This window comes from Coregonus lavaretus (assembly GCF_964263955.1).
Source record: "Coregonus lavaretus genome assembly, chromosome: 9".
NCBI lineage: Eukaryota > Metazoa > Chordata > Actinopteri > Salmoniformes > Salmonidae > Coregonus > Coregonus lavaretus.
In genome coordinates, this window is record NC_139996.1 from 44531437 (window position 1) to 44546231 (window position 14795).

Sequence of the window (14795 nt, forward strand, 5' to 3'; positions counted from 1 at the left end):
GGCCTTCACCCTATCACATTTAATCGGATTCATATTGAAGCTAGTAGACAAGACATGCCAGGCCTACAGTATGCCTTTGATGGAGTACTCACTGGATCAGCATCGTCTGGTGCTTGTGCTGGTGGCTCTAACAGGAACACAGTGCTGCCAGACACTGCAAGGCAATAGGTAAACCAAAGTCAGACAGTCCAAATTGATTCAATATGAATGTGGTTGTATCCCATGTAGAGATGGAAGGACATACCTTGAATGAAGCGGGTGGCATCTTGGGAGGAACCTATGCTCGTCTCTTTCCCCCCAGGGATCCCCTCTAAGACGGGCCTGCCTTTATTTAGCTCCAAGGCCATGTCCTCTGCTGGGGTAAGGTCAGCCTTTGGTGACCCACCACCCGTGCCTTGTCTGTGGGTATTCTTTTTCACTGCTAAAACAGTACAGACAATGTGTGAGCAGGCACCTTCTGGGTACAATATATGCTTGTGCTTTGTTAAATATTAGTCAGGGACCATACCATTCTGCAGAATGTTCTTGTATTTGATTTTGACCTGCTGCCATGTCCGTTTTGGCCCGTTCATGTTTAATCTACACACACACACACACACACACATTTAATGGAGTCACACTGCAAAAAATTAATTGGTATTTTTGTCTTGTTTTCAGTAAAAATATCAAAAAATTTATCATAGCTTTATACAGTGTGATGGAGTTACTTTACACAATTTCACTCATATCTGCAGTGCATTTCAATTAAAAATTTAACCGTTTCATAATTACAGTACAACTGCATTTTTGGAGATGTGAATTAAATATTTGAATTGTAATTGTGATGTTTCAGCGGAGCGGTGAGTGTGTAATTGTGCACTACTTACGCATTCAGGCGGTCTGCAATACTTTGCCACGCTTTTTCTCTTTGCTTTATCACTGTGGCGGTGTTGCCTTTCTTCTTAATTATATCTTTTACCTCCTCGTATGCCTCCATGAGGATTTGTGCTTCCGACGGGGAAAAGTACGCGGCTCTAGTTGCCATGGTAAATCAGTTAATCTGTGATCTGTGGCGGGGTCTATTTGAGTGAGCCGTGAGCGCGCACCTATCCAGGATTGGTTTCACCTGGCTTAATGAATCCGTGTCTGCTCATCCTGGCTTGGTCTTTGTGCAACCAATTAAGCCTGGACGCACATGTTTTGGCTTCATTGAGCTCAGCCGAGTCATTTATCCCGGATGTCTTAATTCTACTTTTGTGCAACAGGCCCCAGATGATCCCAATAATTTAGGTAGCCTAGTAAACGATGCCCCCTCTGGTATGTTCTATTACGAACTGTCTGGGACTCATTGTTTCCCTGTTTACTACTCAAATATATTTTACTTATTAAGTCAAAGACGAAATTAACTGCAATAGACTGGTCTCAAATATATTAGCATAACTAGGCTACACAGAACCATGGCAGGCAGACCCACTGTAAATGAGAGGCTTTTTTATCATATTAAAATGTGTCCCATGCCTAGCTCTTCCTACTGGGGCGTGGCTTACGGAGCGCACTCGGAAAGAAGCGATCGTATCTTCGAATTCCAACCGATCGAGTTATCTCATCACACCGGCTCAGCTCGAGGAAAATGTGCTGCTATGTTGTCATTAACGTTATTGCTCTGTAGGGTTTATTGAGGATGTCTGTTTCTGGCTTATGAACCCCGAGTTCTCTGTAGCTTGTTAGCCAGAGTAGCCAGCTAACGTTAGCCATCTTAACATGAAGATGTCAACAAGTGCTGTCAGGATGCATACCATCACTGTTGCTGTATGCAGCCTGCTGCTGGTTGCCCAAGGGCAGATGGACGATGACGAATGGATTGATCCGTATGATATGTTGAACTACGATCCAAGCATAAAGTCCATGAGAAAGCCTGCCGAGGTACAGTACAAGCAGCTGTGTAATGCGTCTTTCCGTGCCATGACTCAGTGCCATCAGTTGAAATAATTATATAGCTTTGTTGTTGTTTTTCTTTGTCATGTTTCATATTACAGTATATGAAACCAAATCATTAAGTACGAAAATACATCAAGCATGACGACGAATACTGTCTTGTGTCGTGATATTAATGTAATCGGAAAACTAAATGAAAGTCATCTTCACAGCAGAGTAATTACCCAAATGTTCCAACCAAAAGAAGGGAATACATCCAGGACTCAGATCAAGTGGACTTAACGGAGTGCAACAACAAAGTGGAAAGGTTAAAAAGAGAGGTTAGTGTTGGAAACGGATTTTTAACGTCACACATTTTTTCAAATGCATGTTTATGAAACAGTGGCGAATAATTGTGTGATCATCTGTCACTTTCCTTAATTTTTTTTTTTAGATTGAAGAGTATAAGAAGAAGATTACACGGGTTGCACAGCAGCCGTCATGCAACCCAGTGTTCAAACGATTCCTCACCAAACTTCTGAAGGAGATAGAAAAAGTTAGCCTGGTATGCTGAAAATCGATGCACTGATTCTCTTTATGTAAAACACTTCCTCACTGTATCTTATCCACCTTGTAAATGTATGTTACCACCTTGGAATGTAGTATGCTGTCTATATGCCAAGTGCATATACTTTGTTGTACTATTCTATACCTTTCCAACCACCAGCCCAGTGATCTCAAGAACGATATCCACTATGACGCCAAAGTGAGACTGTCTCGGCAAGCGGTGGCGGAGATCCAGAAGCTTCTGGAGGGAACAGACAGCTGGAGAACGGGGGCTCTGGATGATGCCCTCAGCCAGATCCTGGTGGATCTCAAACCACATGACTGCGAGGCCTGGAGATGGCACTTTGAGGACACCTTTGGTGTGGAGATTGACACGGTCACGAAGGTTAGAATGCGTAGCATTGCCAGGGTTTTGATGCTCAAAAACGAAATGGATTTACCACCACATGTTTTATAATGTGGTTTGCCTAAGGAATTTATGATTAGACGGTTTGTAAAGTAGGCTACATGGGCAGTGAGGATGAAATTCAAATAACTTTTCTTGTACCGTGAGGAAACGCGTTTTGTCATTCATACATGAACACACGGTTCACACTAGCCTATACAAAAGCAACAAGACATAAAAACAAAACTTTAAATACTGCGCTGGCTGGCCTGTGTGATCTTTGCTTGATCTACTCCTTTGACTCGGGTACACACTGACTGATTGAGAAGCGCATAAAGCTAAATGGCACATTTCCGTGTTCATCATCAATATAACTAAGCCAATCTGATTTAGAGAACAGTCATTTACACTCAAGACAACAAAAACAAGACAGAACTGAAACCACTCATTGGCATTACAGCGCCAGGAATATTTCTCATTGCCATTAAAATTATTTAAAGGACCTTCTCTCTCTTCCAGGTGTCTGTAGTTGTCTTAATCATAGTGGTCATAATCTGCAGTGAGCTGTGGTCTACAGTCTCCTGGTTTGTCCAGTTCAAGCGAATCTTTGCCATCTGCTTTCTCATCAGTCTGGTCTGGAATTGGTTCTATCTCTACAAGGTAAATTACCAATATACACACTTCCATGCATTTCGTAACATTTCCACATGCTAATTACCCCCTACTGCCTGTCTGGTGCTCTATGTTTAGTAGTAAATTTAATATAATTATCTGAAAGAATAGGTGCAAAGGTACAAATTTCCTTCTTTACTGCCAGAGTGGCCATTCTGGCAACCTTCAGTGTAGGGTTTAGTTCTTGTTCTCTTAGGCAAAACATTTAGGCTAAACACTACAACAATATTTCAGGTCTCTGCAAATAATGTTTTTGGAGGGTTTATAAGCAAGTAAGGAAGTAGAACTTAGCTATTTAAGGTATTTCTTATATGCCATCTCTATTCTTTAAAACTCAAAGCCAACTACATTAAGGAATATCACCAAGGAATGTCTTGAGAAAAACTAAGTCTTACCAGGAGAGCTAGACTATGACAGGTAATGTTTTGTGTGGGATTGGGAGATAGATGAGGGATAAAAGCAGTAATAGTACTGGGGTTCTAACTGTGTGCGTGTGGTCCCGGGGTTGGCAGCACTACCGCTAGACCAGCCTCAAGCAAACAAATGACACAATGTTAATTCACCATATCTGTTATTGGATTTTCTCAACCTGTCAGATTGCCTTTGCCGAGCATCAAAACAAAATGGTGAAGATGGAGGGCATCGATGCAAAATGCACAGGGAGGAAGAAAATCGACTGGTGGGATAACTTGAAGGGTGAGGTAATGGAAAAATAACACCTTAGCTTGGCATCACATATCTTTCTACAGGGGTATCAGATTTTCCTCATCTCAAAAATATGTGAAAGTACTTTTAATTGAATGCGTCATTCTTTCATAATCATTGGTGCATGATGATACAATAAAATATACACAATACTTCTCACTCCTCTTTTCTGGCAAATAATGTAATGCCGTTACATGGGCTTTCACATTTTGACCGTTTTGTTGCAGTAAGTTTACTGTAGAATTCACATCGGTTTATGTTGTCGTGAAGCCTTCTGTTGTGTACTCCTCCCTGCCTGTACCCCAGATTGGTACAGAGGTGCCATGACTCTCCAAGACGATCCCTGTAGGATGTACTACGAAGTCCTCATGGTCAACCCCATCCTTCTCGTACCACCAACTAAGGTAACCTATTTTTGGCGACCAGGGAAAGTCAATTTCCATTCAGTCAATTCAGGAAGGAAACTGACAATCCACTTCCAGTTTTCAGTCTATTTCCGGAAATGACTGCATTGAAATGGAATTGACCCCAACCCTGTTGACAGCTAACCTATTCTACAGGCCAGGACCGAAAGATAGTCACCCGTACCTTACTCTTGCCACTTAACACAACTATTTGAGTAACCCCAAATGTAAATGTACATATTGCGATGTTTTTCACTTGTATTCAAACAAAACATATATACTGTCTATTTAACAATGCAATATCAATCTAATCCAGTGTCTATGATTGCCCTGTGGGTATTATGAAAAACTTGAAATGAAATTGACTCCAACCCTGTTTACGACTAAACTGTGTAACATTTAGCCTTTTTCCTGGACCTGTAGGATGCAGTGTGATAATGTATTATCTCTCTGTCTCTGAAGGCTATCACTATGACCATCACCACCTTCTTCACAGAGCCTCTGAAGCTCTTTGGCCAGGTGATCAGCGAGTTCCTACGAGCCCTCCTCAAGGACCTACCGGTCACCCTGCAAATTCCTGTGCTCCTCACCATCGTGCTCTCCATCCTGGTAAGGACACACCGACACACACAAAGAAAACCACAATAAAATAAACACACTGTCACAAGGTCTAGGTTCAATTCCATTTAAATTCTGTCAATTCAGGAAGCAAATTGGTGTTAAATTATTTCTGAAAATAAATGTCCTTTTTCAATTCTTGAACGAGAATGTAGATTTACTTCCTGTACTGAAATGGAATTGACCCCAACCCTGACTGACACAGCAGTCATACTAACTGTTTCCGTAGCCAGTTTCCTGCCTGTCCCTGAAGCAGTAAATATATTCCTCATCTTCCTCAGGTCTTTGTGTACAGCATCGCCCAGGCCGCCATCCAGCATGGCATCATCAGACTGCTGCGTGTCGGAGTGCCCAGGGACCCCCCAGCCTTGGACCAGCCCGAGCCCCAAGCCTGTCTGAGAGGGACAGACCACAACCCACTGGCAGGGGGGGATGCCCCTCAACGCTCCCCTCCCCCGCTCAGAAGCCGACTAGGACCAGCAGCCAACCAGCGGGCTCAGGACCTGGACAGGACCTACATCCAACGGAGGAGCCCCCAACACAGGGCGCGGGAGGAGCCGACCAGGGTGTATGTGGACACCCTGAGGAACGCCGACCGGCGGTACAGCAAGGATGAGATCGTCTCGGAGTGGAGGGAGTGTTTCCCCGACGGAGAGTGGCCGGAGGGTGGCTCCGACGCAGAGGATACCAACCCTCTAACGGTAGATGATAATACCGACATCCAGGAAGAGGAACTGCAAGAACCAGTTGTAGCTGGAGCCACAACTGACGGCAATGACTCACAAGAAGCTAAGCCCTCTCCAGCTAAAGCCAAATCAAATAAGGGGGACGTTGCGTCTGAATCTAAGGGGGCAGCTGACAGCCAGGCTGAACAGCAAGCCGAGGTAGCCCTCACCAACTACACAAGGGAATAATGTAAGTGGTTTGTGTTGACCTCGACTGTGTTATAATTTATTGGATTTATATAGCCCTTTTCTACCAACTGAGGTACTCAAAGTGCTTTACATTCACTAAACAAAAATATAAACTCAACATGTAAAGTGTTGGTCCCATGTTTCATGAGCTGAAATAAAAGATCCCAGACATTTTCCATACGCACAAAAAACTTATTTCTCTCAAAATTTGGGCACAAATTTGTTTACATCCCAGTTAGTGAGCATTTCTCCTTTGAACAAGAGAATCCAACCACCTGACAGGTGTGGCATATCAAGAAGTTGATTAAACAACATGATCATTACATAGGTGCACCTTGTGTAGGGGACAATAAAAGGCCACTTTAAAATGTACAGTTTTGAGGGAGCGTGCAATTGGCATGCTGACTGCACGACAGATAATTTAATGTTAATTTCTCTACCACACGTCGCTTCCAACGTCATTTTAGAGAATTTGGCAGTACGTCCAACCGGCCTCAAAACCGCAGACCACGTGTAATCACGCCAGCCCAGGACCTCCACATCCGGCTTCTTCACCTGTGGGATCGTCTGAGACCAGCCACCCGGACAGCTGATGAAACTGTGGGTTTGCACAACCAAATAATTTCTGCACAAACTGTCTCAGTGAAGCTCTTCTGCGTGCTCGTCGTCCTCACCAGGGTTTTGACCTGACTGCAGTTCGGCGTCGTAACCGACTTCAGTGGGTAAACGCTCACCTTCAATGACCACTGGCACGCTGGAGAAGTGTGCTCTTCATGGATGAATCCCATATTCAACTGTACAGAGCAGATGGCAGACAGCGTGTATGGCGTTGTGTGGGTGAGCGGTTTGCTGATGTCAACGTTGTGAACAGAGTGCCCCATGGTGGCCGTGGGGTTATGATATGGGCAGGCATAAACTACGGACAACGAACACAATTGCATTTTATCTATAGAAATTTGAATGCACAGAGATACCGTGACGAGATCCTGAGGCCCATTGTCGTGCCATTCTTCCGCTGCCTGACCTCATGTGTCAACATGATAATGCACGGCCCCATGTCGCAAGGATCTGTACACAATTCCTGGAAGCTGAAATTGTCCCATGGCCTGCATACACACCAGACATGTCACCCATTGAGCATGTTTGGGATGCTCTGGATCGACGTGTACGACAGCTTGTTCCAGTTCCTGCCAATATCCAGCAACTTCGCACAGCCATTGAAGAGGAGTGGGACAACATTACACAGGTATCTTGTACAGACACCCCAATAGTTTTCATCCATCTCAGGGCAGTAGGTTCAGTCTTCTCTTCTGATGACTTTTCCAGCATCTACAAACAAAAGTATGCACAGAGCTATATTAAGAAACGAATCATCCCAACATGAGAAGCCACAGTTTTATATTAGTAAAACCCAATGATGTATGCCTATACATGTGAATATGCATGTCTATATGGTAATACCATCAGGGCTTGACGTTACAGATTTGTTTTTTACTTGTCCAAAAGCTCAAGTCACTTGTCCCCTCTACAAAAAAATATATAGGACCATTTTTCTGGGGGGGGGGGGGGGGGGGGGGGGGGGGGGGGAGAAGTGACTTGAGCTTTTGGACAAGTAAAAAACGAATCTGTACTATTAGTTGATATATATATATGTATATTAGGCCAAAACTGTAACTGAAAATTGTGTTGTATGACATAAGGAACCACTTTACATTATTAGGCCTATTATTACCATACAGAGAATAAGGCTTTGACTGTCTTAAAATACAACACTGCCCCTTTAAGGATGGTTGGCCACCCTTTTTAGGCTATAAAAATTGCAACATTTCACAATCAACAGCCTGATCAACACTAAGCAAAGATGTGTCGCGCTGCATGAGGCAATTGGTGGCCACACCAGATACTGACTGGTTTTCTGATCCACACACCTACGATTTTTTTTAAAGGTATCTGTGACCGACACATCTGTATTCCCAGTGTTGGGATTTGTTTTCTCATAATTTGATCTGTATGTGATGAATAGCTTAGAAGGAATGCATTAATGATAAGCATAGGTTTGTACTATACTGATATAAATTGTTTATACATAACAGGCTGTGATTCATGTGTGGAACGTTAAGGGGTAAGATGAGATAAGGACTTGTCTCAAAATATTAGACTACACTGCTTCTTTGTGATCTGTGAACCGTCCAAGGACATGGGTACTGCAAAAAAGTGCTAACTCCACAGGTTGTTATGATAAACTTATGCCTCGTGAAATCCATAGATTAGGGCCTAATGAATTCATTTCAAATGACTGATTGCCTTATATGAACTGTAACTCTAGGGTTTACAAATCAGAAGACCAAACTCAGTGAAGTCCTCCAGTACAATAGTCCACATGGCTGGCTGTGTTTTGCTACCACCGGAAACAGAAAACGGAGGCAGTGGGATAACCTATTCAAGTAAGTAAATATATTTTGAAAGTCATAAAAAACGATGTAGTATTAGCTAGCTTGCTACATAAACTTAGTGTGCATGTTAAATCAAATGAGCTGCTAACAATCTTCGCTAGTTAGCTAACTTTACATACTGTATAGCTAGCTACGTAAATTAAATCTCATCAGTTTGCTAAATTCACAGTAGCTAGTTAACTATCTTGATGTATTTATCGTTGTAACGCTAAATGCATTTGTAGCTATGTAGGTAGCAAGCTCAACAGCCATGAGAAGGGAGAGTAGGCTACTCTGGATAGGGCAGGGACCTTTGTGGGAGGACATGATGAAACTATTCTCCAGTTCTAGTCCCTGTCCCTAGCGATAAAAACGGAGGACAGAGAGATATAGCAACATAATATTCAGGGCTATCAAACTTTAGTATAATGCAACCTGTTTCTTTGATATTTTCTGTCCTCAGAGATCTGTCAAACCCTGTCTGCAGATTGAGGTCCCAAAAGAGTAAGGGTACATTATTGTATGCCATGGATTATATGCGTACATAGCATATTTTGTGAACAAAAATACAGTTCAAAAGTCACACAATGTATAAACCTATTACAACTGGAGCAGGACAACCCTGCTGGGTGTGCACACTTCTGTTCCAGCCCAGCACTAACACACCTGATTCAATGTATCAAACCTAATTAGTTAATAATGAAGTGTGCTATTGCTGGGCTGGAACAGAAGTCTGCTCACCCAGTAGATCAGGGATCAGTGGAGCAAGGTTGGCCACCTCTGGTATTGACTTTTTTTGTTCACCTGAAATTGTTTTATTAATAATAGCCTACTTGTTACTAAAATGTCTTACCTTTACATATGAGTTAGCTTACTTGTACACTTTGAAATGATATGAAAGTGTTGGTTCTTTGTTAAGTGTTTAAACATGTTTTAATTAACTTAACTATTATTGAAGATGTTGATTAATCACAGATCACAACCCTGCAATAAAGAGGGGAAGAGAATGTCTCCGATTTGTATGTTTCTGTGTTGTATTCTCAAAGGAACATTACCTTTTTGTTCAGTCATAAGCTTTCCAATTTGTTTTATTTGATTGTCACAATTATTTCAGGATATCAGCCATGTGTACCCATTTTGCAGCTGATAATGTCATCCAATGCAGTCATAGGCCTACAGCAGTGGTTCCCAACTCCAGTCCTCGAGTACAGCACACATTTTTGTTGTAGCCCCGGACAAACATACCTGACTCAACTCAGAGGGCCTGATGATTAGTTGACAAGTTGAATCAGGTGTGTTTGTCTGGGGCTACAATAAAACTGTACTCTTGGGAGTACCCAAGGACCGGAGTTGGGAACCACCGGTCTACAGTAGACTGGCATTAGCCTTATGGGCATTTGCAATGCACCCCTTGACATTGTGCATCTGAAGTAGAGAATAGCTTAACTCGCACACTGTTTACATATTGTTCAACTATATGTTCTCAATTTAAAAACGATACCAGTAGACAATGTATATGAGGCTAATCATTATACTAGATTTTGTAAATGCATTGTGCTGACATTACATTTTTTTGGTGCAAATCCAACCCTTGTAATCTAGGTGTTGAAATGTCTGGAAGCAGGAGATTGGATCCTTATCTTAAAACACACACACAACTACTACTACCAAGTCCAATGCCAGATACTTTTCTCCAAGAAGGTCTGTGCCACTGTGATAATTAAGTTTTCCTAAGACTACCACAACAATTACATTGTCTGTGCTAAATGTGTTTAAATTGTAAAGAAAGAAAATAGTTGGCATATAAGAAATACTTTTTATTCAATGGGGCTAGGCAAAGCAGAGATAACAATACTTTTAATTTCACCCATACAACAATATAGCCTATTATTAAAGTACAGTATGTTTACAATATCATATAGTATTTTACACGTTCCAAATTACATTTGATATATTCATACTGTTTAAGGGGGCACTTTTGTCATGACGACACGGTGATGGTGCTCTACTCAAATGACACAACATAATCATTCAGATTGACCACAGCATATAATAACCTTCTCGTATAATTGAGGGATGTCTCCTTTCATATTTGGAAAAGAACAAAGTAGTAGAAGTAGAAACTGATGCGGCATTGCTCATCTTCACACTGGGCATCCAGTCGACATGGGTGTCTTGATAGAGGTCAGCTGGTGAACCTACAGTAGTACATAAACAAATGAAAAGCACACCTGATGTTAGAATATCACTTATTCAGGTCACCTATACCACCAGGGCTCTTTATTGCTTGGTTGTGTTTAATTCATTCAGGTGTTTTAGTGTCATAAGATTAAATATATTGTTGGGCTGGAACAACCAATAGTCAACACAGCAGGTTGTCCTATCCCTATTGAGGCCTTTTTTCCTATGCTGTAATGCCCATACATTTCCCCCCCCCTCTTATGAATAAAGTTCTCAACAAATTATCATTGGGTTATGGTATGAATATATGATAACCACTGGAGTTTTTTTGGACAATAATGTCCTCCAGGCTATATGGATATCATATTGTACAATTTGCAGCTCCCCTTTTCATGGTCATGGCTTGAAGAGATCCAGCATTTGTGAAATTAACGTCATATTTTACATTTCGTTGCAGATTAGGAGAATTTAGGCAGCAGGTTAGGAGAATTAGGTTAGGGTTAGCTAAAATGCACAAAAGAAATTGACAATTTGACAAAAGCTGGAACCCTTTTTGCCAGGACCCCTTTCTCATAGGCCTAGATTACATGGTTGCATTCAAGACAAGGTTGTTTTTATTGATCTGCTGTCAGTGTCAGTAGAGTAGGCGTAGGCTACCATCGTATAAAAAAATATTTTGCTAATTTCTCCAGTCATTAAGTTTAGTAGAATTCAGTGGCGGTCAGTTCCGTTTAAGATGAGGGAGGACAATTTTTTTTTCATGAGCATGGCCTTATTTCTATTACAACATATTGGATGACTCATTCATATTCCATTCACCCAGTTCAATGTAACAGCGATAGGATTAGGCTACTACATGATACTCAAATTTTCCCTATACCCATCATGAGGTTACTACAACCTAGCCTATGAATGAAAGTTTAACAACGTAGGTGCACACAGGTCGAGAGACAAATTTGAGGTGACAGACAGTGACATTCAGTACTGCCTTGCACACTCTTGCCTGCATCTAGCTGATATAGGGTGTTTTGTTCTGTTTGCGAAAAAAATATATACAGAATCGGCGGAATGTACACACCTGTGATCACGCGTAAACAGAGTTCACTCTCATAAGAGCCACGTTGTATTCCTTCTCTTCCCTTTGCTTGTGGATTTCAATGCACAACACATCAGCTGTATGTGACCAGGCTAACAAACCTTTCCAAGCTAAACCGCTACACACAGCCTACATCGTTGTCACCATATTAGCTAAAGTAACGTCATAGTCAGCATAGCTAATAGAACTAACGCGTTAGTAAACCCGCTACAATCATGCAGTAATGTTAGTGTACAGTCAGTAAGCAGTTACACCGGTGGCAATAAATTAGTAATACCAAAAGCTTACCTTGACTTGTAAGAGTTCCAATGTTGTTGGAAAGTCATAGCCAGCTAGCTAACATAGCATCCCTCTGTTTGAGCAGGATGTTTCAGTAGGCTAAACTAGCTAGCTGCATTTGCTATTTAAGTAAGTGAAACTGAAAGTGAAAAGAAAATGGCACTCTCTCTATTTCGCTCTTGCTTCTCCTTCATTTTGGAAGAAATGTAATTTGTTCAAAACTGTTCAACTTGGCTTTCTCTCTCTTTGAGTCAACCACTTACCACATTGTATACACTGCAGTGCTAGCTAGCTGTAGCTTATGCTTTCAGTACTAGATTAATTATCTGATCCTTTGATTGGGTGGACAACATGTCAGTTCATGCTGCAAGAGCTCTGATAGGCTGGAGGATGTCCTCTGGGAGTTGTCATAATTACTGTGTAAGTCTATGGAAGGGAGTGAGAACCATGAGCCTCATAGGTGTTGTATTGAAGTCAATGTACCCAGAGGAGGATGGAAGCTAGCTGTCCTCCAGCTACACCATGGTGCTACCCTACAGAGTGCTGTTGAGGCTACTGTAGACCTTCTTTGCAAAATAGTATGTTTTAATAAGTTATTTGGTGACGTGATTATATTTAGTATAGTTTTATCTAAAAAGTATAACTTTTTTTTATGTTTTACAATTTTACTTTTTCTGAAATTCACTGAGGAGGATGGTCCTCCCCTTCCTCCTCTGAGGAGCCTCCACTGGTAGAATTGCATGAAATGTTTATCAAAGGCATATTTTTCCTGTGCAAAGGAAACATCTCTGATATAGCCTATAAACCTATGCCACTACGCGCTCATTAATAGCACAAATTATCACTGATAGATCCATGCAATCCTTTGTTATAGAAGTGCATTTTTATGGTGAAAAATAGCTTTCCCAAAACTCACGCAACACATGCTAATTTCTAGACTACACGGTATCTAGCTAGCTAATTTTGGCTAACTTAAGTGTTGTTGTTAACACCTGGTTAGCTTAACAGCTAAACTAAACTCGAAATCGATCAGACTTGATTTACCAATGATGAAATGATCATAGCAGCCCCATTACCGACAGCTGTCTGGGTTCAGGTCTTGACGGCCAAAACGGTTTCTTCGCTTTTCAATAAGACACAAGGGGGTATGGTATATGGCCAATATACCACGGCTAAGGGCTGTTCTTATGCACGACACAACGTGGAGTACCTGGATAAAGCCGTTAGCCTTGGTATATTGGCCATATGGTCTGATATACCACGGCTTTCCGCCAATCAGAATTCAAGGCTCGAACCAGGTTTATCATTGTAAATAAATCCCCTTTGTGCTAGTGCATAACTGTAGTAAATCCGACAGGAGAGTTTGAGGGATAAAAGTTGGACAGATGATCTCAATCTCTGAACAAGAAACACTTGGACGAACACAATAACTAATGTTAGGCTATTTTCTGGCAATTGTGATGTTATTATTTGCAAGATGTTAAAAGACTATAAACAGTTATAAATGGGCCATTTGCGAGATTGACTTGTCATTTCAATAGGCAAAGGCTACAGACTAAAATCTGGGTTTATGATTGTAATTCAATTTTGCCACGGTTTGCTTAGATAAAGGCAGGTAGCCTATAGCCCCTGATAGGCCTACATCTCATTTCAGTCTACAGTAGCCTAGACAAGATGTAGGCAGAATGTAAGCTGAATGATTTAGCAGCTTGTTTAGTTCAAATTAACAAAATAAATTATTCAACATGAATAGCGAGGCGATTTCGAGGTAAGAAGTGCTTGTGTTTCCCAAATGCCTGCTGGAATAGGCTACTGAGGATGGGGTCATAATTGTAATTACTGAATTAAATATTAATATGTATATGAACTGAATATGCTTGTCAATAACAGCCAGTGTTTATTTTTTTAGAATTTGTTTTACCTGTAGCCTAATCTGACTACTGTTACTGTCAATGTAATGTGTTCTAACAACTGCTCGGCAATTGCGATTGAGCTTTGATCATTTCCAATTTAATTAACTAAACATGTCCATTAATAATTGCATAATAACACAAGGCTACAACAAACTGAAGTTATAGGTTACTTATTAAATTGGTTTGCCAGCTCCAGGTAGGCTACACAAGTGGCACAAATTGATTTGCAATGACTCCAGTGATATCATTTCAACATATTTAATGTATCAATTGGTAGCCTACAATGGCGCAACATTAATAGGCTACTTGATGGCCAACAGAGGCAAATGTATCATTCTCCACATTTAGCTTAATGTCAGTTTCATTGACGCCTATCAGGGGCTATAGGCTACCTGCCTTTATATAAGAAAACCATGACTAAATGTAATTACAATCATCAACCCAAATTTCAATCTGTAGCCTATGCCTATTGAAATGACAAGTCAATCTCGCAAATGGTTTGTTTTTAAACATCTGGCACAAAACAGCCTACCATTCGTTTTTTTGTTCGTCCAAGTGCGCCCAAAGTCGTTTTCCAGTGCATTGCCTCCATTATTTATTGATGTGCATCAGTTATAGCGTATTAATATGTTTTATGGAAAAGGGGTTGGAAATAGGTGTCTCCATAATGACAATCTAAATAGCCTCCCTACAATTGTCAAAGTTGTCATGATGTGTGCCGCTCTCGCTCACGTGA

General features: G+C 41.3%; 1 protein-coding gene across 4 annotated transcripts; it reads left to right on the forward strand.

The window, feature by feature from the left end:
• Positions 1-1507: 1507 nt before the first annotated feature.
• LOC311134703 (chloride channel CLIC-like protein 1) lies at positions 1508-9601 on the forward strand. 4 transcript variants are annotated; one of them, XR_014613717.1, is made up of 11 exons: positions 1534-1902; positions 2127-2234; positions 2348-2458; positions 2621-2845; positions 3365-3505; positions 4114-4213; positions 4529-4626; positions 5089-5235; positions 5526-6159; positions 8485-8602; positions 9054-9601. XR_014613717.1 is itself a non-coding variant. In XM_084168470.1 (10 exons), exons 1-9 carry the CDS (start codon positions 1741-1743, stop codon positions 6156-6158), a joined length of 1725 nt encoding a protein of 574 aa, XP_084024596.1. In that variant the 5' UTR covers positions 1534-1740; the 3' UTR covers position 6159; positions 6626-7667. The 4 variants fall into 4 exon arrangements, 3 of the variants coding, with proteins under 3 accessions (XP_084024597.1, XP_084024595.1, XP_084024596.1); XM_084168470.1 differs by lacking the exons at positions 8485-8602; positions 9054-9601 and adding an exon at positions 6626-7667; XM_084168471.1 differs by lacking the exons at positions 8485-8602; positions 9054-9601 and having other exon boundaries at positions 1508-1902; positions 2130-2234; positions 5526-6334.
• Positions 9602-14795: the final 5194 nt, after the last annotated feature.

Excerpts from the sequence above, each read along its gene's own strand:
- LOC311134703 (XM_084168469.1), top strand. The coding sequence starts at position 1,741 with ATGAAGATGTCAACAAGTGCTGTCAGGATGCATACCATCACTGTTGCT. Across the intron at positions 2,459-2,620 it reads AGATAGAAAAAGTTAGCCTG|CCCAGTGATCTCAAGAACGA; the intron begins GTATGCTGAAAA and ends TCCAACCACCAG. Across the intron at positions 4,214-4,528 it reads CTGGTGGGATAACTTGAAGG|ATTGGTACAGAGGTGCCATG; the intron begins GTGAGGTAATGG and ends CCTGTACCCCAG.